At 40.9% G+C, this 25,133-nt stretch overlaps 1 protein-coding gene across 1 annotated transcript; it reads right to left on the minus strand.

The window, feature by feature from the left end:
- Positions 1–8,958: 8,958 nt before the first annotated feature.
- Positions 8,959–11,923, minus strand: LOC103457329 (beta-1,4-galactosyltransferase 1-like). The gene is made up of 2 exons (XM_008397369.3): positions 10,979–11,923; positions 8,959–9,760 (listed from the first exon to the last, which is right to left on the minus strand). The coding sequence occupies exons 1-2, from the start codon at positions 11,321–11,323 to the stop codon at positions 9,092–9,094; spliced, it is 1,014 nt and encodes a 337-aa protein (XP_008395591.2). The 5' UTR covers positions 11,324–11,923; the 3' UTR covers positions 8,959–9,091.
- Between the last annotated feature and the right edge of the window lie 13,210 nt (positions 11,924–25,133).

Here is a 25,133-nt window from a genome sequence, read left to right on the forward strand (position 1 = left end):
CTGTTCTAAGCATCTATTCAGTGATTGGATGGAGTCAAAGGTCACCTGGTGACATCGTGATGTAGAGCTGTGTATCATCCGCATAGTTATGGTAGCTGATCTTATTTCCTGTTATAACCTGAGCCAGTGGGAGCATATAGATATTGAAGAAAAGGGGTCCTAGGATTGAACCTTGGGGTACCCCACATGTGACCTTTGACCTCTCTGATGAGAAGTTTCCAACTGAAACAAAGAAATCCCTGTTCTTTATGTAAGATTCAAACCAGTTGAGCACTGGACCGGAGAGTCCGACCCGACTCTCCAGTCGATTCAGTAAAATGTCGTGGTCAACACTGAGGTCCAACAGAACCAGCACTGTGGTTCTCCCACAGTCTGTATTTATATGGATGTCAGTGAACACTTTGACTAGGCCGTCTCCATGCTGTGGTGAGCACGAAAACCAGACTGGAAGGAGTCAAAATGATTCATTATTGTTAGGAAGTTATTTAATTGTTTAAAAACTGCTTTTTCAATAATTTCGCTGATGAATGGGAGGTCAGAGGTCAGAGGTCGGCCTGTAATTCTGCAGTAGTGATTTGTCCAGATTGTTCTTTTATATCAGTGGTTTGATAACTGCTGTTTTCAAAGCCTGGGGGAAAACACCTGATGAGAGCGATGAGTTACTATCTGGATCAGATCATTAGACAGGCAGGACTTTCTTAAAGAAATGTGTGGGTCGGACATCCAGACAGCAGGAACTGGAGCTGAATTGACTTATAATTTCTTCTATGGTTTTATAATTTAGTAGTAGAAATTGGGTCATTTTTCCTGCATTTGTTTTGTTTGGGCACAGCATTGGTACTGTCTTTGGAGTGGATGTGCAGATTAATCCTCTGATCTTTTGAATTTTCTCTGAAAAGAAACTTGAAAACTTGTTGCAGGCAGCATTAGATTGAAGTTCAGGTGGTAACGTCATTGGAGGATTTGTGAGCCTGTCAACAGTGGCAAATAAAGCTCGAGCATTGTTAATGGTTTTGTTTATGAGATCTGCAAAGAAAGCCTCTCTGGCATGTTTTAGTGTTGTGTGATAGTTACGTAGTCTTTCTTTGTAGATGTCATAATAAACGTGCAGTTGAGCTTTATGCCATTTCTGTTCGGCCCTGCGGCAGAGTTGTTTTGCAGATTGAACAGCTTATGCATTTCTCCATGGAGATTTCTTCCTACCAGTCACAACCTTTACTTTAGTGGGGGCAATGTAATCAATGATATCTGAAAGTTTGCACTGAAAATCATCCACCAACTTATTTACGTCACTATAACTTAAGAGTGAGGAAGAAGAGTAGATTTGATTAAATGTTTCTACTGTGTTTTCTGTGAGAGAATGTTTTGTGATAGTAGCTGTTTGTCCAAGTGGGTTAACGGATAAAAACTGTCAAAGAAAACAGCAAAATGGTCCGACAGGGCGACATCAGTTACAGAGACATTGGAAATATTCACACCCTTACTGATAACCAGGTCCAGTGTGTGTCCCTGAGTGTGTGTTGCTTGTTTGACATGTTGTGTTAAACCAAAACTCTCTAATATATTAAAGAGCTTTTTTGCCAGCAGGTCTTCAGGTTGTCAACATGAATGTTGAAATCACCGACAATTATCAAACAATCATAATCAATGCATTTGAAAGATAGAAGCTCATTCAAGTCTGAAAATAAATTTTCCACATATGTTGGTGTTTTGTATAGAGTTAGTGTCAAAGTTCGTTTTTTGCCTTTTACCTCGATTCCAAGATACTCAAAAGACAAAAAATTACCCAAAGAGATTTTACTACAGTTTATTGTATTCTTAAATATTGAAGCAATGCCTCCAACTTTTTTGTGTTTTCTATTCTCACTTTATAAATTGTACGTAGGAGGCGCTGATTCAATTAGTATGATTTAAGTGACTTGGAGGAGTGGGCATACTTGTTGCCCACTCCTCTGCGCCTCTCACTGTGGGAAACTCCAGAGTGCAAGTACATCCAGCCCCTCTCAAGGAGACTGGTTCCAGAACCAGAGCCATGTGTCGAGGTGAGGCCGACTATTTCTAGCCAGAATCTCTCAGCTTTGCACACTAGCTCCGGTTCCTTCCCCACCAGAGAGGTGACGTTCCACGTCCCAAGAGCTTCTGCAGCCGAGGATCAGACCGCCAGGGTCCCCTCCCTTGGCTGCCGCCCGTTACACAATGCACCCGACCCCTTTGGCCCCTCCGACAGGTGGTGAGCCCATTGGAAGGGGGACCCACGTCTCCTCTTTGGGCTGAGCCCGGCCAGGCTCCGTGGGTAAAAGCCAGGCCACCAGGCGCTCGCCATCATGCCCCTCCTCCAGGCCTGGCTCCAGAGTGGGGCCCCGGTGACCCGCGTCGGTGCGAGGGAAAGTTATTACTCATCATAAGGGGTCTTTGGGTTGCGCTTTGTCTGGTTCCTCACCTAGGACCTGTCTGCCTTGGGTGACCCTACCTGGGGCATAAAGCCCCAGACAGCATAGCTCCTAGGATCATTGGGACACTCAAACCCCTCCACCACGATAAGGTGGCAGCCCAAGGAGAATTTTTTTTTCCACAGAATTTTTTTTCTTCCTGCCTGTCTGTGCAACGTGAGCAGGGGTGCGGTTTAGGGGGGAAAAGGTTCATTGTCTCTTTGGACGCTGAAAAAGCCTTTGACCGGGTTGAATTTGACTATCTTTTTGCAGTCATTGGTTGATTTGGCTTTGGAGGAAACTTCATTTCATGGATTAAATTATTATACCAGAAACCATCTGCCACGGTTCGTAGCAATTTTCAGACTTCAAAACCATTTAAACTACAAAGAGGCACCCGTCAGGGCTGTCCTCTTGGCCCCCTGCTGTTTGATCTGACCATAGAGCCCCTCGCCATGCACTCTAGACCAGTAAAGAGATATCCGGCATCTGGAGGAATGACATGGAACATAAAGTGTCGCTTTATGCACATGACTTTTTACTTTTTATTTCCAAACCATCAACCTCACTGCCTTTTGCTCTCAATATATTTAGCCAATTCGGTCAGATTTCTGGATATAAGTTAAACCTTACCAGAAGTGAGCTTTTCCCCATAGGCAATAAAGCTAATTTGTCAGATTTTGCTAACTTGCCACTCAGAATTGAAATGGAGCTAAAGCGGAAGTTCAGACTGGAAGACTCCGCCCCCTCCGTTCGCCCATCGAAGTCATGCTCATGTCCGACCTCAGCGTTGGTCTTCACCCGGCACGTTCAATCATCAATCAGGCTCTGCATAAAGGATCCACACCCAAGCCGTCAGCCGCTTCCCAGCTGCGTTCAACCCACCACCTCCCCTTCTCCACCCACATCCTTCGGCTCTAGGATGGCACCCTTTCCCGACCACCACCACCAGTGTCGGGCCCCGGGGGAGAGCATCCCTAATCAGTTATCGGGATGTTCATCGAGTTCACATCAAATCTCAGCTCAAATTAGCTGCCGGGGTCCGAGCGCCAAAGAACTGTTATTCATTCCTGTCATTAAATCTTTTAATTGTTCCCCTTTTTGTCTGCCTGAGTCTTTCCAGATTGAAATACAAAAATTCACATACCTTGGTATCACAGTGACTAAAAAACATAAAAACCTGTTCAAAGAGAATTTGATCCAACTGTTGGACCAAGTGAAGGGATCCCTCACAAAGTGGACGCCCTTTTCCACGTCCCTTGTGGGACGTATCAATTCAATTAAAATGAATATACTACCCAAATTTCTATACCTCTTCCAGGCATTACCTATCTTTATTCCTAATACTTTAATGAACTGGACTCGATTTTCTCATCCTTCATTTGGCAGGGTAAACGCCCAAGGCTTAATAAATTACAACTCCAAAAACCTAAACAGCAGAGGGGGTTTGCCTTTCCCAATTTCCGGCTTTATTATTGGGCCACCAACCTTGGATGCTTAGTGTTCTGGTATTTTTACCATAGCCTGGGTGGCTGCCCTGCCCTGGCGGCTGTGGAGCTACGCAGTGGTAACAACATATCATCCCGGCTGAGCTTTGCTCCCCTCTCGCTCGCTTCAGCTAAGCCTGTTTTAAACCCTGTAGTGAAACACTCACTGAAAATATGGGGTCAGTTTAGGAAATGCTTTAAACTCCACGATTTTTCTCTCTTAAGTCCTTAACCACCTTTTTAAACCATCTGTTCAGGATGGGGTGTCCCTAGCGTGGCACCGGAGGGGCTTACTCATTTGGCATCCTTTGAGGAACTTGGTAATAAATATAGTTTACCTGAATCCCATTTTTTATGTATTTGCAGGCCAGAAACTTTCTTCAGTCTCACCTTTCAGGCTCAGTTTCTCACTGTTGAAAACCATCCTATTATTGAACCCGACTCGTAAAGGGCTGATTTCATGGCTTTGTAATAAAATGTTGACTATGAAAGAGACCTCATCTAAACCTAGAACCTCATGGGAAGAGGACTTGAATATGGCTGTACTGGATGAGACATGGGCCTCTATACTCAAACCGGTGAATCTCTGTGTGCACGCCATTGTCTCATTCAGTTCAAATAGCACATAGAGTCCATCTCTAAAAAGCAAACTATCTCGTTTCTATCCAGAAATCACCCCAAACTGCGACAAATGCAAAACTGCTGTGGCCACACTGGTTCCTATGTACTGGTCCTGCCCCGCTCTGGGTCAGTTCTGGACAGATGTTTTCCGTACGATGTCCAGGCTGGCAGTAACACCCAGCCCTCTGTTGGCTCTGTTGCCTTTACCGGCCGGCAGCACTGGCATTTTGTTCTCTGTTAGCGAGGCGCGCGGTTCTGACCAGGTGGAAGGCGCTGCTCCTCCGACTCAGGCAGTGGTCACATGACCTTATGTCGCCTTTGAAACGGGAAAGAATCAGATGCTCTCAACGCTCAACCAGTAAATTTGAAAAAACATGGGGGCCCTTTCTTGACTCATTTCAAAACATACAATAATGCTCCAGATTAATTAATTCACTTTATTACGTTCCACTTCTGTCAGGGATAGGAATGCAGTGTGTTAACCTACTGGCTACACAGCAAATTCCCATTGTTGACTCATGGTGGCTTAAAACCTTACCAAACTGACTGATTTTAGTGACATAGTGGGTGTAAAATATTGAATAAAATGTTGTGCCACATGACTGGCTTTATTTTCACTCTTATATTTAACTTTATGACACACAAAACTACAAATGAATCGTCCTTATTTCCTCCAGGTGCATTCTGGGTAAAGCTAGTCACCAACGTCATCATCAGTCACTTGGCAACAAATGGCAAACTAGCTAGAGCATTTCTACGCACTACGGTAATATGCTTTGAATTTGATCTAAGCCACAGGTGTCAAACTCCAGTCCTGGAGGGAAACTGTCTGTCCTGTAACAGTTAGACGTGCCGCTGCTGCACCACCTGAATGCAATAATTAGGTGATTAGCTGGACTCTGGAGAACAAATCTACACAATGAGGCCATTTGACTGGTGTTTTAACCTGTGGCTCATCTAAAAACTGCCAAAATGTTTTTTCTTTGTCAGTGTGTCGTGTTGGTGACTGAAGCCTGTTATAAAGACTTCAACACATTTCTTCAGACAGGTTGGCACGACTTTTAATGCTGTTCAAAATGTTTCTATAAGCTGACTCATTTCTTTAGTAATTATTTCTGACTTTTTTATGCTTTGTCTTGTAAACCAGGTGGGCAGAGTAATGTGAATGAATATGACGGCGACACACACACACACACACACACACACACACACACACACACACACAGGTGAGTCTGATTAGTTTTGTTCACACTTCTCTTTAAAATATTTATTTATTATCCTAATGTTTCTGCTATATTTCCTGTTTTTCCTTCCAGGCTGGAAGTCTTCCTCCTTCATGTTGGTGAAAACAAGAGCAGCACCAAGTCAGTTTATTTCTGACTGAGAAGATGATTCTCTATCCAAACAAGTTTGAGGAATTTAGTTTTAATGTGTATCATAAGCATCATTATGTGTCTCAGTCTTGCTGTCTGGTTGCAGCAACAGAACCATGAGAACCTGTTTCCATGTTTGTATTTGCTTTTAGGCATTTCTGTTTTCCTTTGAAAGTCCAATAAGTGAATCCAGATGAATATGAATTTCTTCTTTGAATTATTTTAAAAATGATGAATTCATCTTCTTTCTGGCTCCTCTGTTAATGAACTCTGGGAAAAGAAAAACATAAATCATCTTTGTCTAAATGAATATTTTCATTGTGTCATTTCCACATCCAGATGGTCAGAAGACAAAAATACAATCTAATTTTAAGTTTAATGTGTGAATTATTGCTTATTTATGAAGAACAACAGATTTGGAAATCCTGCATCTCTGTCCAAATTTGTCCATCAGTCCTCTCTGGGACTTTAATGTCATGGGACACGAACTGAAAATGTTCTCCAGGAATCAAAAACATTAGATTTTTTACATCTTACTACAGAATCTGGACCACATTTAACATCTCAAGTTCAAAACTTCTAACGTCAAGAATAATCAAATATTTTACTCGGCGATAAACAGGAAAAAAAATGTTTTTTTATTCTTCAGTTTCCACCAGAGGGGTCAAAGGTCACATAAACCAAATTACATGAAGAAACTGCTGGTTTGAGCTGCAAGTTCCTGAATAGGGTTTATTTTAACAAATGACTTTCATAATAAACACTTTAATTACTTTTTCTTACACATTTGTTTTAAAAACCAGACAGAATATGTTTTTAGACATTGTTTACAAAGGTACTAAATTTGAGTTTTTTGGGGAAATTGCTGCAACCAAAATTAAGTGTCAGATTACACAGAAAAAACATCCTTAGAAACATAAGATAATGAAAAATATTAAATTACTGAAATCTCCTTTTTTCCATCATATTTATTGTTTATTTTAAAATTAAATACATTTTTAAGAATTTATTTAATTCTTCAAAATCCATCACCTTATTGTGGTTCACTTGAATGTTGGCGAATCAAATAAAACGGACCTACGTTGGTCTGAACATGAAGAGAGTTTGATGGAAGATCCAGTTCTCATGAAGTGGATCCGCCTTTCTGATCCACCAGAACCACCGAAGCGGTTCTGCTTCAGCCTGTTTGAAGGAGGTGGGCCCTGCCCACTGTCGCCACATGCTCTCTGCAAAGTCCACGACTGGATGCCATCGTTTCCCGTTTGAACATATGAACTGGAAAAGTTGTACTTTTTCAAAAAAAGTACAACTTTAAACATATTTAAGAAGCAGAAATTAAATTAGATTATTAATCTAATAGAAATTTAATTAGAAAATATAACTGGTTCAGAGGATCAGTTTGAATTCATTGGGTTTGGACACATTCAGAATAAAAATACAATCAAGGTCAACATTTAAAACACACAATGCTTTGAAAAACACCTTATAGGATCAGAGGTGGAGAGTAGATCTACTTCCATAAGTAATCCAGGGCATTAATAAGTCTTTAAAAATATTTGGTAAAAATGCTTCTCGTGCTGAGTAACTGATCAGAATGTCCGATTTAATATTTCTAAATGTCACACAAAGTTGTGGAGAGTTTAGTATTTCAAAGACAAAATAATTTATTTTCATAAAAGTAAGAAAATTACAAAACAGGTCAAAATGAAAAGTAGGAACTAATTTTAATTCTGGATTCGTTGCCTTTAAGAAGTGACTGAAGTGTCTTAAAGTTCTTCCTGCTCATTTCAGACCCAGATATAAATCAGCCCGATGTTTATTTCCCTGACAGCAGCGTCGCCGTTTACTGGACCTACTGGTTTCTGTTAACCGGTCTGGACGACCCAGTTCTGGAAAACTTCCTGCTGACTCAGTGCTTAACAGAACCAACTCCACCGGGTTTTTCCACTGACATGAAGAGGCGGTTCAGGTTCAGTTATTTTCAGTTAGTTGTCAGATCAGAACCTCAACATTTCTCCGGGTCCAACCAGCCTCTCCTTTACTCTGACAGACTCGTCTGGACCTTCAGTCCGCCTGACGGTGAAAAGTCTCTTCATGATCATTCATTCAAATTCCTCACATTGTTCTAAACCAGGATTTTACTTCCAGGTGGAATGAACTGATCCTTGTTCACATGATCCAGGAAACTGCTGATCTGCACATGTTCCTCTGAACATGTTTCTATCTCTACGCCTTACTATTGAAATATTATGATTTTAAGTCCAATTTAGCTTTAATTATAACGTTTTCTGACCAGATTGTTTAATTTAATTATCTTTGCACATTTTTAGCAGACAAGATATTCTCTACATTAATAATATCTTTAAATAAGTTTATAACATCCCAGACAGCCTGTGGTTTCATTCAGCGCTGCCTCTCTAACAGACGGAGTCGTCACGTTCTGGACGAGGCCAACAGCGTTTTGTTTAGGAGAATAAATTTTATTTTTAAAGTTACAACAGTCCAGCTCACTTCCTCTGTTCTCCACTTCATGAGGAAACTACAGAAACTACCAAAGATATTCAAATAATTTGACTGAAAACATTTGAGACTAGATGAGAATAAAGACTCAAATCATGTTTATGAGGTTTTTCCTTCCATAAGATTTATTTTTACATGATAAATAACCTTAGTAACCAAAGTCATTTTATAAGACTTTATAATTATGAATCATTTCATTACATATCACCCCTCATTGTTTATTTAGTAAAGTTATTCCCCTGTTTACAGGATATAAAAATCTGAATGATTTAGATTAAAAACCAGGTTTTAATGATCAAAGTCTCAATCAGACATAAATCAAACAACGTGGCTGAATTTAGGAGAATCAAATAAAAACAGTTTTACTTTGGTCTGAACATGAAGAATGTTTGGTTGTAGATCCAGTTCTGTCGGCTCATAAAGTGGATCCGTCTTTCTGATCCACCTGCCGGTTCTGCTGGAGGCTTCAACCCGTTTAATGCAGGTTGTTCTGTCCACTGTCGCCACATGCTTGCTGCATCGTTTTCAGTTTGGACTGAGTTGAGCGTTATAAAATGTTTGTACTGCAGGACTGACCAGTTGGACTAAGTTATTTGTTCTCCTGGTTTTAAGTTGACTTTTGCTTTGATGGATTCCTGAGACAGAAACATCTGGATCCACATCAGCCTGCTGGAGCCCCAACATCCACTGTAAAAAAAGTGTACAATAAATCCTTCCTAATCTCCCTGACGGAATAATTCAGAGAATTAATCCCATCTGTGTCCATATTAAGGTGCGTTTCTGTCAGTTTCTGAACATTTTTTGGGTTTGGATCGTTGTGAGAATCTCTCCTATGTTTGATCATCTTGTACCTTCCAGTGACAGAGTCTGGTCTGGAGATGACCATCCCTCTGTAAGAGAGCCGCTGCGACATGTCGTCGTCTTCACCCCCCCAGCCCCAGAACGCGTTTGAAAAGCCGTTGACTTTAAGGAACTGCTGTTTGGACAACGCTGAGACTCCGCCGAAGAGGGTGGCGTAGGGCAGGATGAAGTCAAACTTGTCCACAGCAATGGACAAATGTCTGGGATGGTCAGAACATCTGTAGAGGTTCCTATCATCGAGAGGCACCAGGTCTACATCCGAAAAGACAAAACAGTCGTAATCGTATTCCTTCAGCGCTTCCTTGAATCCGATGTTCATCAGCTTGGCCTTGTTGAAGACTCCGTCTCCGTCCTGGTTGATGACGTACACACTGTAGTCCAGCTGCTGACGCATCAGGACCGGATGGAGGTAGTAGAGCCAGTGGTTCAGGTGTTCAAACCGGTTTCTGAACGGGACGATGACAGCCACCTAAAGGAGGGACGTAAAATAAAATACTGAATCTGTGCAGAATTATCTGAGTCATAAACCCAACCGTCATCACAGGATTTAAATTGAAGCTTGTTCTGTTGTAGCGCAGATGGTTCATTCAGCATCTAGAAAAGTATCAAAATGTTTACCAAAATTTTGCTGGTGAAGTTTTATTTAAATTAATAAGCGTGATACTTCCAGCTGCTTCCGTTCACTAGCTTGTGGTTGTTAAAGTCCAGTCTGTGCAGGACGGTGTGTTGGGCTTCAGTTCAAATCAAATTCATTAGCAGAACTTTATAACATGCTGGACCGTTTGAATCAGCTGTTCTCAGCAGAGACATTAAAACCGGCCGGTCCAAACCGTTCAGGTCTGGAGGTTCTACAGGGTTCTGCTGATCACCTGACTGTTTCATCCAGGTGAGCTGAAGCAGAGATCAACCCAAAACGACTTAGACTTCCTGTTTTAAATGAACTTAAAAGAAATCTAAAACTCAACACATAATTAAAAAAACCAGCATGAAATCAGTTTTTATTATTTCCTGTAATTTACCTGAACTGTTTCTGTAGGAACATGAATGTTTTACTTCATCCTTCTACCTTTGAGCTTTTCACATTTTTATGTCAAAATGTTTGTCTTGTTTTCTCAGATAAATAAATCAAGAATAAGGGATGAAACAGCGACCCCTGGAGGCAGAAAAGGCCTCTACAATAAGCTGTTTTACTTTAATCTCTGTCCATTTCTGACTTTTTTTGGTCAAAATCGAATAAATTTCTAAACATCCGAGTTTATTTGTGTTTTAGGGGAAACTTTTTCTTTAATATATAGAAATGTCTATCTCTAAAATCTCAGAGAACATTTTCCTTTAGTTCTCATCAGTCTGAGGACATTCTGACTTTAAATTCAGAGGAAATAAAACTTATTCCCTGTAAATATAAAATTTCGAATTTTTAAAAGACATACTTTAATTTTTTGTTGTTGTTTTGTATTAAATGGATCAAAACTTTATTATTTCATGAACTTCGCGCCGTTTTAACCAAGCAGTTTTACTTCAAAACAAATAATTTCAAGTTCAAGTCTCAATTTCAGATGTTTTTTTATTTAGAATATTCATTAATTTATTTTTTTAATTTTATTTATGACTATTTTTGCTCCGACTATATATAAAAGTTTCAAAGGTAATTTAAATGAAATTCATTATTTTGCATGTTTTTACCAACCTTTTGCTTCGCCCTGCAGCTGGTTGGTCGGTACCGGCCTCCCTGCTGAAGGAGCGGGCCGACGTGGTTCCGGACGTCCTGCAGGGTCCGGTTGGTTCTGAACTCCACATGCAGAACTCCCCAGAGGTTCGGAGGGACGTCGGGACACGAAACCAGAGATATTCCTGAAGTTCCTGTCGGGTTTGGTCGGACTGTCGGTTCTGCAGATTCCTCTGGTTTAGTTTCTCTCTTTAATGCTGAGATGAAAGATAATTTTCTGTCCTGAGTGAAAAACAGAAACGCTCCAAACCATCCTAGGCTGAAAGCGCAGAGACACACCAACAGGTTAAAAAACGTTTTCAGCATTTTAGTTCAATCTGATTTGTTTTGCAGGTGATCCAGCGCAGCAGGCTCTTCTTCTGGTTTTTGTTTTTCAGCCTGACTCTGTTAGATTTTCTTGTCAGACATCGAGGTTCAGTTTATCCACATCAGATGAAAAGTGTCTCTAATCTCCCGAACCTGTTAAAGCATCGATGATCTGTTTTAATTGTCAATCAGAAACCGGATCCTCTGGTTTATCACCTCTCTCTCTCTTTCTCTTCCTCTTCACTCCAGAAAAATGTTTCTTGGAAAACTAAACATGAAACGTCCCGGGTTTTTTTTATATCTTTTAATTTGCATCACAGGACAAAAAGTGGGATTTTCGACAGCTAATGACATGGAGATTGAGGGCTATCGGCAAAAGGTTTTTGTCAGAGTGGAAAATGGTAGAGCACGGCCAAGAATGGTCAAAAACTCTGTGTCTGTGTTCCCCTGTGACCCGTTGGGCCCAGCAGAGATTTAAATGAAGTTGCTGGGAGCCATGCAAATACAAATCAACTGTTGAGCACCGCCTTTTGACTCTCCTTCCTGTTGTAGCTATAACCCTTTTTACCTTCTGTTCACCTGTTTCCTAGACCCAGGACCTGAACAAAACCCCTCAGTGTTATTGAGAAATAATGAGATTTAAGTATAAAACGGGCATTAATGCTGAAAATGCTCTAATTTTACAAAGTCACACAAATGGAACAAATTTAGTGACATTCACCATCCAGCACTGAACACACTTAGCTCAACACTTAGGTCTGCATATCAAAGTACAATTTTCAGGGTAAATCTGATGATATATTGTCAACATTGCATGTCTGTCGGAGTCAGGATGGATGAATGTGAGGTTGAGACCCCAAGTTCCCCCAATCAGGAGCTCAGTGACGTCAGGTCTACACTACAGGAGAGACGTTGGGCCTGAAAGCAACATAATGTGTCCATCATGTTTGGACAAACAAACACTGCCAGATGGTCCAGAAACGGACAAACATTAATGTCTTATTTTGTGTGAAAACAGTAAAAAAAATAAAATGAAATAAAGAAAAACAACTTTTGTGCCTCATTTATGTTCCTCATATATGAACATGATGCATTTAAGCAATATCAAATGAATATATTTTAATACATATACATATCTATAGAATACAATACAAATCTATATAAAAACATTTATTTTTTAATATAGATTTTTAAATACAGCATTAAAAATATGATTGGGGCGGGGTTTATAAAGACATAAGTGCTATCCAATGGGCACACATCAACCAACCAATCACATGTCAATGATGAACTCTGATGTCATTGTTTTTCATCCAATGACTGAGAATCCACGTGGGTCTGCTGAGCGCCTTTGCATATGCTAGGCTATACGTATGCTAAGTAGAGTCGCTAACACCTCTCGGCCGTCTGCTCCCCCGCACCGCCACTCACCCCCACGGATTCTGCGATCGACAGATTTCGACTCCCGTGAGTCGTGAGACACTGAAAATGCAGACTGTCGATTGCTGTCGATATCTGTCGCTGACGAGCTGCGTTCGCGTCAGAATACAGGGTCAAACATTCCACTTTCGTCCTGTGCATGGTGTGAAAATGAGGAACATGAAGGTTTCCATTTTAACTTTGAACCGTATCGAATTTACTTCTGTTTAAAACTAATAATTTCAATCTGGAGAGACTCAGACGGAGAAAAAAAGCGATTAAGAGTTTAACGATGACTTCCGGGTGGGCAAGCAAGATGGCGACAGCTTAACCAGGTGGCTCCCCGACAAAATTTAAAAAGCCGAGGTTATTTACAAATGTAGGATATAAGATAAACTTAAAAGTGAGCCGGAATGTCCAAACCCAAATCAAGGAGCTCTCTGTTGTCCCAAAAATCGATGTTAAGAGAAGAACAAACGAACAAAGAAGGTATGGCTAGCCTCTCGGACTCAGAAGCATCATTAGCGGCTAACGACTCAGCTAACGAGACGGCTAATCTACAAACTATTCTCATAGAGCTAAGAGAATCACGTCTAGAAAATGGTGATGGCTTCCGAGAGGTTAGAGGAGATAAAGAATGTAAACAGAAGACTGGACGAGGCAGAGACACGCATCTTAGAAGCGGAGAACAGAATTCAGCAGCTCGATGAGGAGGAGCTATGAAGCTCAGTGAAGAGCAGGATGAGTTCAAGGCTAAGCTGGTGGAACTCGAGGGGAGGTCGAGAAGGGACAACCTGAGGCTCCATGGCATTGTGGAGGGCTCTGAGGATGGCTCATCATCCATCACAGCCTTCGTAGGTAATCTACTCCGGGACAAACTGGACATTCCGACATCACTCGACCTGAACATCGAGTGAGCTCACCGCTCTCTGGGACCCAGAGCTCCACCTGAAGCCCCCTGCGTTCCATAATAGTCAAGTTCAGCACATCTAAGGTAAAAGACTAAATGCTAAAATGAGCCTGGCAAAAGAAAGGCTTCACGGTGGCAGGGAGAAAAGTTATAGTGGACCACGATTATTCTCCAGACGTGTTAAAACGGCGACGCGAGTACATTGAAGTGAAGCGGGTCCTCAAGGAAAAAAGGATCAAATTCCAAACCCCGTTCCCGGCCAAGTTGAGAGTATTCTACGAGAACAACACACGTGTCTACAACTCTGCAGCTGAAGCAACTAAAGACATGGCGAATCGAGGTTTCCAGATCACCGTTATTCAGCCATCAACGACGTTGGTTGACAAGATCAAGAGCACGATGTGGACCAAGTCGGGAAAGAACGATAAAGATCATCGACCGAACGGAACACGGGAGGGAAACAAGAAGAAACTGGACGAGTGTAGAAGAGAATAAGCACAACCACAGGAGCGGACAGATCAAACATATACAGGGATTATCATTATTATTATTTTTACTACTTATCTTTTGATGTTAATTGGAGTCGGGGACCGCGCTTTCTAGAAAAGGGAACGCTACAACCAGGTAACGCCACCAGAGGGCCCCTCGCAGCCACAGAGCCGCCTGGTTTTCCCTCAAAATCGCTCACAAACTATAATGGTCGTTAATAAGACCAGAGGAAAGGAGGTCTTTAAATGGACGTGTGTTTGCTTGTTTTACAAAGCTAAGATGTTTGGATTGTTCAGTTGTTCTTTGTTTGGGTAGTTTAGGGTAATTTATTTTACTCGTTCTGAATATCCAGCAATATGCAAACCATGACTTCATTATCACCTCTTAGAATCACAACTTATAATGTAAAAGGAGTTCATAATCCAATAAAAAGGGCGAAAATATTAGAAAAAAAGAAAAAGCAGAAGTAGTATTCCTCCAGGAAACTCATCTCTCAGAGGTAGAGCATAGTAAACTTAAAAGATTGGGCTTTAATCAGGTATTTAGTGCATCACATAAATCAGGTCGTAGAAGGGGGGTGGCAACCTTAATATCCCAAAGGGTCACATTTGAAATGAGCCAAGAATATAAAGATATAGTGGTGGGCAGACTAGAGGGACAAGACATTACCTGTTCTGGTGAACTGCTAGGTAACCACTCCCCTCTGTCTCCCCTGCAACTTTCTGCAGCTCCTTTCTGCCTGTCGGTGAGGAGAACCAGGTGGACTCAATCTTCAATCTCCTAGCAATCAGAGTGCAGCTACTTTTGGTGTGACTGACTTGTCAGTCCTGGTTTGAGAGCATGAGATGCAAACAGTGCTGGAACATTTAAGCTCAGAACTGTGAAAGTTTCAACAAGCTGTGAGAGACGGCTGGTGAGGCTCAATGCTGCTGCTCATGCTGAATTGTTTGTTGTATTAAGTTGTTTAGTCTTGTTGAGGTCAAGTTACTAGGTTGAAAAGAAAAAAATAAAAAGAAGGTAAATACACTTGGTGTTTATTGGTTAAAGTAGAAAGAAAAAGGAAATGTTGGTTGTAATGTTTGTGAGGGTATTTAACAAATATTGATAAAAATGCTAATTTATTTATTGCTGCTGAATTTACTATAAAATATTTTCTATTTATTATTCTTTTGATATAATTGGTTTGAAAGGGTAGAAGTTTGATTTCACAATGTATTTACCTTGTTAAATTCAGAATGTAATAGATGTGTTTCTGTTTCTTTTGAGGTTTTTCACCTATGGGCTATAGAGCTATTGAGATTTGAGCTATGTGGACCATCATGAAAATAAAGATGAGTCAATGAAATTAAAGTCTCTGAGTGAAATCCAGTTCAAAGATCACAGTGGAAACGATCCCTTTCAAGTGGGGATCACACAGTAAACCAAACCGAAAAAAAAACAAAAACTTGACATTATCTTTATCAATGTGTATGCCCCGCCAGGTTCAGAGTGGACATTTTATAAACATATCTTTGATATGATGATAACTAAAGCACAAGGCATAGTAATCTGTGGTGGAACTTATGAAAGTCTAAATCCTTCAGAAGAGACCTCTAAACAACCCAGAGTTAACTGCAGCACAGGTAGGAAGATCAGGAAGATGATCAAACAGCTGAGGACAAGTGACGTTTGGCGCGAATTTAACCTCAGAAAAAGGGACTATACATTCTACTCTGCAGCTCATCACTCATATTCAAGAATTGATTATTTTTTATGTACAACAAGGACTTAGACAGAGTAGAACATGTAATATTGGGCTGATGGACCTCTCAGATTATTGCCCACTTCAAGTAGAAGTAAATGTTAACCAAACAAAAAAACCGTTTCTATGGAGACTTAACTCAAGGGCAAAATTAAAGAAGAGTTAAGGCAAGAAATTCAAACATATGCAGGACAATGACAATGGAGAGGTCTCCCCTGTAATACTATGGGACGCCTGTAAAGCTGTCTTGAGAGGAAAAATAATTGCAAAATCATCTCTTAAAAAAAACTAAGCAAGAAAAATTAAACAATTTGGAACAAGAGTTGGCCGAACTGGAAAAAATGAATAAAAACAAAGTAGATCTTAAAACTCTAGGGAAAATAAAACAAACCAGAGATTAAATTAATCAAGAATTACAGTCCAATTTACAGAAGAAACTCTTATTCCTAAGACAGTTACTATGAAACGAGCCCAAAATCATCAAAATTTCTAGCATACAGACTTAAAAAACAACAGGAGGAAAGAACTATATACAAAATTAAAGAACCAACAACTAATAAAGTTACCTATAAAAATATAGAAATAAGAAAAAGCTTTGAAAAACACTACCAAAAACTGTATGCCCTAAAAGAAGAAGGAATGGAGGAAACCAATGTACCACTGAATGAATTGCTGCTGCCTACGGTATCGAATGAACAAAATGAAATTCTGACCAAAAACATAACAATTCAAGAAATTGAAAAAGCAGTAAATAAATCGAAACTTAACAAACCACCAGGACCAGATGGATTTAATCCTGATTGGTATAAAATCTATTTAAAAGATCAGTCTCCCGTCCTTCTGAGAACCTTCAACTGGGTTCTAAATGGGGACAAATTCCTCCCTCCTGGAAGGAAACAATGATAACAGTTATTCCAAAAGAAGGTAAAACTGTTCAAATTAATTTTATAGTCTACTTAATCAAGACTATAAAATCTTTACTTCCATATTAGCCAAAAGATTGGAGCTCATCCTCCCAGATATAATAAATTTAGACCATACAGGGTTCATAAAGATCAGATGAACAAGAGACAATATTAGAAGAACCCTAGATGTGATCAACCCTAACCCAAACCAACTTTATTTATAAAGCACTTTAAAACAACCACAGCTGATACAAAGTGCTGTACATTAAAACACAACATAACAAAAATAAATAAAGAACTTTTACAGTTTAAAAACAAACATACAATTTAAAACTAGATCCTGCTGGAGTTGAAAGCCCAGTAAAATAGATGGTTTAAGACGAGCTTTAAAGTGGACAGTGAAGGGGCGTCTCTGACCTGCCAAGGCAAGTTGGTCCATAACTTTGGGCCCAGGACAGAGAAGCTCTGACCCTCTGAGCCTCCTGGACCTCTGGACCTCCAGGAGCAGCTGGACCTGAGAGACCGATGGGGCCCGTAGGGGTGAAGAAGCTCAGAGGTCAGCCGGGGTGAGATTATGTAGTGATTTAAAACAAACATAAGAATTTTAAAATGAATCCTAAAATATACAGGCAGCCAGTGAAGTGAGGCCAGGTCAGGGGTCAGGGGTCACATGCTCCCTCTGTCCAGTTCCTGTTAAAAGTGGTGCAGCAGCATCTGAACCAGCTGCAGCGACTGACTGACTCCCAGATGAAGGGAGTTACATTAATCCAACCGAGTGGAAATAAAAGCCTGGATCATGTTTCAAAAAGGAAAGAAAAGATTTCACTGACGCCCATCGCCTTAAAGGATAAAAGCTGGACTTAACCACGGCTCTGATCTGGCTGTCCAGTTTACAATCACCTTAAAACCAAGATCTGTAATAACAGGTTTAAAATAAACCTCCAAGGGTCAAAGGTCAACAGAGGAGGACTCACAGGAGCCACTGGGTCCAAACACCATCACCTCTGTTTTCATCCATCCATCCATTTTCTTGACACCCTTATCACCTAGACATGCCAGGAGATGTTTGATGGACGTCCTTCTGCTTCAGGGGCAAATAAATCTGACAGTCATCAGCGTAGCAATGAAATGAGATCCCATGTTTCCTGAGGATGGAACCCAGAGGCAGTAAATACAGAGAGAAAAGCAGAGGGCCCAGAATTGAGCCCTGCGGGACGCCATAAGGCATTGAAGCAGCAGATGATTCAGAGTCACTAATTTTCACTGAAAATGTTCTTGTCATGTCGGGTTCCAGTTTTCTGACCCACATGCAAGAACACTCTCAGGAGAATAAAATCAGTAAATTAAGTATTATTTAACAGAAAAATGAGGGAAGTGATGTTGGTGCGGAATCGGGGAGGTGAACCAGAACGTCAAACTGTAATAAGAGGAGAGGAGGTAAGTGATGGGTTCAATGCACGTGGGAATCCTCAGTTCAGAGAAAGAGAGAGATCGATCTTACGTTCTTGGATGGAGAGTGAAATTGCAGACCTGCCGCAAAGGCGTGGGTTCCAGGTTCCGGAAGACTGAGGCAACGGCGAGCGTTGGAGGCCGGACAGGTAAGTTTTTTGCTGTGGACGGACAGAGCCGCTGGCGGAGGTCCAGGACTAATCTTGTACCCAGGGCCAAGGCAACCTGCGGGATCAACCTGTGGCGTCTCGAGGAGAATCCGCTGGGGTTGGACCGGGAAGGGTGAGTGCACAGGGCTTGGCGACCGATAGGTAATACCTATGGCATCGTGGAGGTAACACACGGGGAGATCCTTGGGTGACAGCATTCACTGGTGATCTTGACAGACACGGGGAAACACCTGATGAGGAGAACACAACGAGGAAATACTCAGAGGTGGTTTCTAGGCCGTCAAGGAGAAACGTTTACCATGGAAGGCAAACACTCAGGCACTGAAGTGTCGGCCAGCCGCTCCATAAATACGCCACAGCAGCCAGCTCCAGATTAGACACAGGTGTGCCTATGGGGTTGGCACCGCATCTCTCCAGGGGCTCAGTCAACCGGTGACATCTGGTGGACGGGGAAGGAAGCAGCAGGCAAACGAAAGAAAAAAGGAAAGAACAACAAAAAGAAAACAAAACGGAACTCGGACCATGACAGGACCCTCCCCCCCTCAACGGTCGCCACCTGGCGACCGAGAAGACTGGGAGACGGAAAAGTCTGAGATGAGGGAGGGGTCGAGGATGAAACAACGCAGGACCCAGGAGCGTTCCTCCGGACCATAGCCCTCCCAATCGACGAGAAACTGGTAACCCTGACCTCGCCAACGGGAGGCCACGATCCGGCAGACGGAGTAGGCCGGATGGCCATCTATGACTCGGGCGGAAGGAGTGGGTTCGGCCGGAGGGCAGAGGTCGCTAGAATGGACAGGCTTAATCTGGGACACATGGAAGGTGGAGTGGATGCGTAGGGACTTTGGAAGGCGTAGCCAAACAGCAGCCGGGCTGATAACAGACAGGATTTCAAAAGGGACGATGTATTTGGGGCCCAACTTCTTGGATGTGGCCTTGAGGGGAACATCACGGGTGGACAGCCAGACCTTTTGACCGACAACATAGGTTGGTGCAGGGGTCCCCTTATGGTCAGCAATGCGTTTGTTCTGAGCGGCTGTGTTGTTGAGTGCAGTAATAGTATCTTTCCATACCTTCTGGCAGCGACGGATGTGGTGCTGGACAGAGGTGACCAAGATTTTCTCCTCGTCAGAGGGGAGGAGCGGTGGTTGGTAGCCCAGGGAGACCTCGAATGGGGAGAAACCTGTGGCGGCAGAGATGTGACTGTTATGTGCATACTCAACCCATGGGAGGTATTGGGTCCAGTCTCCGGGACTGGAAGCAGTAAGACAACGAAGAGCGGTCTCTAGCTCCTGGTTCATTCTCTCCGTCTGGCCATTGGTTTGGGGGTGATAACCTGAGGTCAGGGCAACTTTAGCTCCAAGCGCTGCACAGAACTGTTTCCAGACCTGGGAGATGAACTGAGGTCCGCAATCTGAACATTGTTGTAGTAAAATATATCCTTCATCTTTTGTCTCGTCTAAAAGAGTTAAATCTACTTTAGGTTCTGGTAAAATCCATGGAGGTATTGCTTTTAAAGGTTCTGTTGGGCTAATTACTAGATTCATTGTAATTCTTCAAACTCATTGTCTCCTTTTTCAAAAACATGGCTTTCAGTTTCTGTTGTTGGATGATTTGTCTTATTTCCTTGTAAGTTGATCCTGTAGTTTCTTGCTAATTGTGTTCTTCTAGTTCTTGTAACGGCATTTCTCCCATCAGTTACTGTATGTATTTCTGTATGTTTTTATTACATTTCATTAAAAAAAATCAAAACATGTATTTAGCTATCTCATGTTATAAAGTCTGATTGTGTGGGAGATGATCACATGTCCCTGATGGCACCATGTGGGATCTTTTGGTCAAAATATGACATAAAGGAAAGAAACAGACGTTCAGTGGTTTTCTACTTTAGGACAAATAAAAACCATACATTAACTGAAACTAAATATTTCAGCAGTTTTGTTTCTCCTGCCTGCTGTGGTCTAGTCTTGTGACCATTCTTCAGTAATATACTTTGAACTGACACTGAAAACACCAATCAATCGATCAATCAGGTTTATCTGTACATGTCAGCAACAAGGCAGTTCAAAGTGCTTTACATCATAAAAACACAAAGTCATTAAAGCACCACAGTAAACATTAGATTTTGTCAAGTGTCATCGTTAAACATCAACATGTTGGTAAATGTTTCATTTATTTAATAATGTTAAATAATGAAACATGGCTCTGGGATGGTGTCATGATTTGTGGTTGAAGAGGTGAGGATGGAAGCCGAGGATCCAGGTACAGAGCAATAATGATGATCTTTAATGAAAGTCCAAACCAAGAGGCAACACAGATGGAGACAATGACAGACGAGGACCTGATAGGGAGCAAGAGACACAGGTGGGCATCCATACACCGGGAAGGTAAACGAGGGACAGCTGGGGACAATCAAGGGGTTGCCAGGACAACTCAATCAACTGAAAATGACACAGAAACCTAAATTAACACAGGAAAAAAAAAATTCAACTTTACAATGGGTGGGAACTTCCAGAAAGAAAAATCAGTGACGTAGGAAAAGGAGAAAAAAGTAAATAAATCAATAATAATAGTAATGGAGGCTAATCTGATAAAGAGGGAAAGTTAGTTCATCTAACAGATGCAAAGTGTGCAGAAACTGTTCAGAAGAGCTGAGAAGTGACATCCTAATATTCTCAAAATGAATAAAGTAAAGAATAATATCCCTGCTCCAGTGTAAGAAATTAATAATACGCTCCTGGAAATAACTGTCATAAAACCTGAAGGATTTCCCTGAGATGGAGACGGTGGGAGCCGTCCTGAACAAACATCTTTCTAGGTCGATTTCCAACCACATCAGATTCAGCAGCAAATATCTCCATGAAAAAGTACAGAGATGGATGAGGCTGGTAGCGACTGCTGACGTCTGCCACAAGCTGCACAGACAGAAGCTAACATTTCAGATTAGGGATTAGATAAAATACTCAAGATACACCAGTTTGCATTGGGTAAGAAAATGCAAACTGGTGTAGAGGGTAGATCTATAGAACATATCGAGGATTTATGTACCTGTGTTAAAATATGTGACTAGAGCTCATTCGAGATATTCTATCCTGTTCCCACAGACTCCTAATTAAATTCAAAGATTTTGGGCAGATTGAAGTGATTAAATTATAAATATAAAGACCCTTTTAGTCTGATAGTGGGCAAAAACAAGGAGACCAGGTCAGAGGCATCAGGCAGATGAGGAAAAATGGAGGATTTACTGCGAGTGAACCTGCACATTTGAAAATATCTAAAAAGTGATGAGATGGAAGCAGAAATGTGTCTGACGGCTGTGCAAAGGTGGCAAAAACATCAACAAATAAGTATTTCAAGGTCCATATGCCAAGATTAAACCAAGTCATGAAGGTTTTGTCCACAAGAGAGGCAGTAAAAATATAATTAGCTGAGAAAGGAGATGGATGGGGCTTGATGTGAGTCCAGATCTGAATGTCTGACTGTTTTATTTTTTGTATATGTAACAATGAAAGATTGACGTGGTGAATTCAGCAAAGCCATGACTTTTAGTTTGTCTCCATGACTAACCAGTCAGGAAGAGGAAACGTTTCACCACAATTAATCCATCTTTTAAAAACTCTAATATTTGAGTCCCAATAGTAATACTTAAAATCCATCCAAGTGATTTATGCCTTTGCAAGCTTCCCTCCAAAGAAAGTCTGAAATAAGAGCATCTACTGCTTGAAGAATTACAACATTTATGAAGTTTTAAGAGTTTTATAAAATCTTAAATGCATCACAATAAAGGAGGATTATTATATTTGATTTGATGCTTGATTTTATGTAATCTTTGTTAGCATTTAATAGTATTCTTATATGCTATGCTACCTCCATATTTTCTTATTTTTTGTAAAAATTATAGTTTGTACAATATTTTAGGATGTTTTGTGCTTAAAAAGTGAAATTTAAAACTGAATATTTTATTAGTTTTAGTTTGTTTTTTAATTGATTTTAAAATAGTTTCAGGATAGATGTAATCAAAATGAACCCTTTGATGTTTAAAAATAAAGCTTCTTATTTTCAATATCAAATTTAAACCAACATTGAAAATTAATGTTTGCAACAAGCATTTACTGAAGGTCAGGAAAAAAGCAGCTAGCATATCTGCAGACCCCACACATCCTGGACACCAGCTGTCTTTAGCTACAGACAGTTTCATGTTGTCTGATGTACAAAATGAACGTCTTGTCTGAGTAATGCAAAGATATACTGTCAAAATGTTTCAGTGTTTTATATAAAGAAATAGTTACTCATACATATCGTCAGGGACCAGACAGTATAAATGCAGACCACAGGTGTTGAATTCAAAAAGGTGGGTTTTTATTTATAACTATGAACAAAAGGTTAACATAGCATTTAAATGGGCATGCTAATAAAAGAGGTCAACATAAATGACATAAATGACATAACTGACGCAACAACAAAACTGACCTGCTCACATAAGACACAAGGGGATTTAAATACAAGTTTAGCTAAACTATGCAGACACAATAGGGGAAAACAAAATGGCTGCCAATCCAACAACTAACCCAAACAATGAAATAAACCCACAACCCCCCCAGCATGACGCAGGTGGTTCAGTCCAATAAGGCCATGAGATGTACATCAGGAACCTCAGCCCAGGTAACTCAAACAAAGAAAACAATATTAATACAACATAATTAAATTTCAACCCTGCATTGTTAACATGTGTGCACTTCATATAAACATTACAAGGTGGAAGACAGAAAATAAAGGATAATTAAACAACAAAACAAACTAAAGTGAAAGCCAACTTATGATGAGGCGTGGACCTTACCCTGTGTGGCCGTCACACATATACACACATTATGTTATTTTCTCTCTAAAGTTTGGAAATTTGTACTTAACATCTGTGAGCTGTGAGCACTGTATGTAAAATTTTTCTTCAGTCTTGACCATTAAAGGTAAATCTAATAGAAACATTAAATGACAAACTGCAAAAAACATAAATATGAAAGGAGAAAGTTTAGAAATAAAGTGAAAGAGACAAACTAATGGAGAACCAGAAGGTGAGGAAAGCCTGGAGACAGTAGGATGGCGATGGAGTGAAGTTTTACTCTCGTACAGCAGGGGGCAGTATGCGCATTTTATTTAACTAGTAATCTATCAGAAAATCTTTGCTGCGACAGAAAAAAAACTCAGACGAGGAAGCGTCATGTAACGTCCTGCCTTTTTCTCTTTAAAGCTGCATAAATTTATCAAATGATATTAATTTAGATTAATTCTTTAGGTCAGAAGTTTCTGCTGGGTCATTAGTTCGGTTCTCTGTTAACAACCAGTTTCTCTTGAACAATTAAAAGGCAACTTGTGAAAAAACATTCAGGAATAACGGAATCCGAAGAGGACCATCCCGAGTCAGACCAAATGTAAGTCAAACCTTCTCAAGTCACCCAAACAGTTTTCGTGGGTTAATTTCTAGTATCGGAGTTAAACTTTAAATGAAGTTTCTACTACAGTAAAATGTGTGACGAAGCTGAAATTCACTCCTGATTGGGGGAATAACTGAGAACCGCTGACCATCGTTAATCATCTGGAGTTTAAAAACTACAAACCCAGACTTTAGGAAGCGGAACCAGATTATTCTAGCTGAATTACTTGAACGCAGTTTGTGATTTGCGGAACATTTGATTCATAAAAGATTCATTATGAAGAAAAGTTCATTTCACTCCGTCATCTTTTCACTATTAAACTCTAAATCCTCACTTATTTTTTAAGTGATGTAGATATTCAGACAAATAGAGCAAAATTCACAGAAAACTTCAGACAGCCTTAAAGATGTGTGTGTGTGGGTGTGTGTGTGTGTGTGTGTGTGTGTGTGTGTGTAGGTGCGTGTGTGTGTGTAGGTGTGTGTGTAGGTGTGTGTGTGTGTGTGTGCGCGTGTGTGTGTGTGTGTGTGTAGGTGTGTGTGTGTGTGCGTGTGTGTGTGTGTGTAGGTGTGTGTGTGTGCGTGTGTGTGTGTGTAGGCGTGTGTGTAGGTGTGTGTGCGTGTGTAGGTGCGTGTGTGTGTGTGTGTGTGTGTGTGTGTAGGTGTGTGTGTGTGTGGGTGCGTGTGTGTGTGTAGGTGTGTGTGTGTGCGTGTGTGTGTGTGTGTGTAGGTGTGTGTGTGTGTGTGTGTGTGTGTGTGTGTAGGTGTGTGTGTGTGTGTGTAGGTGTGTGTGTGTGTAGGTGTGTGTGTAGGTGTGTGTGTGTGTGTGTAGGTGTGTGTGTGTGTGTGTGTGTGTGTGTAGGTGTGTATGTGTGTAACAGGATGCTAACAGGTAACAGGATGCTAACAGGTAACAGGATGCTAACAGGTAACAGGATGCTAACAGGTAACAGGATGCTAACAGGTAACAGGATGCTAACAGGTAACAGGATGCTAACAGGTAACAGGATGCTAACAGGTAACAGGATGCTAACAGGTAACAGGATGCTAACAGGTAACAGGATGCTAACAGGTAACAGGATGCTAACAGGTAACAGGATGCTAACAGGTAACAGGATGCTAACAGTGGCTCCTCAGTCCTGCAGGACCATTATTGATGCTTATATAATTATTCAGACGCTCCAACAACAACAAAGGATTTAAGCTGGATGTGTCAAAACTTCACAATAACTGAAGGTAAGTTAATAAATGGTTTGTATTCATCATAATGCCTCATATGTCTGACGTAGCTAACAGGGACAA

The sequence above is a fragment of the Poecilia reticulata genome, chromosome 13 (genome assembly GCF_904066995.2).
Source record: "Poecilia reticulata chromosome 13, P_reticulata-male-v2, whole genome shotgun sequence".
Classification (NCBI taxonomy): Eukaryota; Metazoa; Chordata; class Actinopteri; order Cyprinodontiformes; family Poeciliidae; genus Poecilia; species Poecilia reticulata.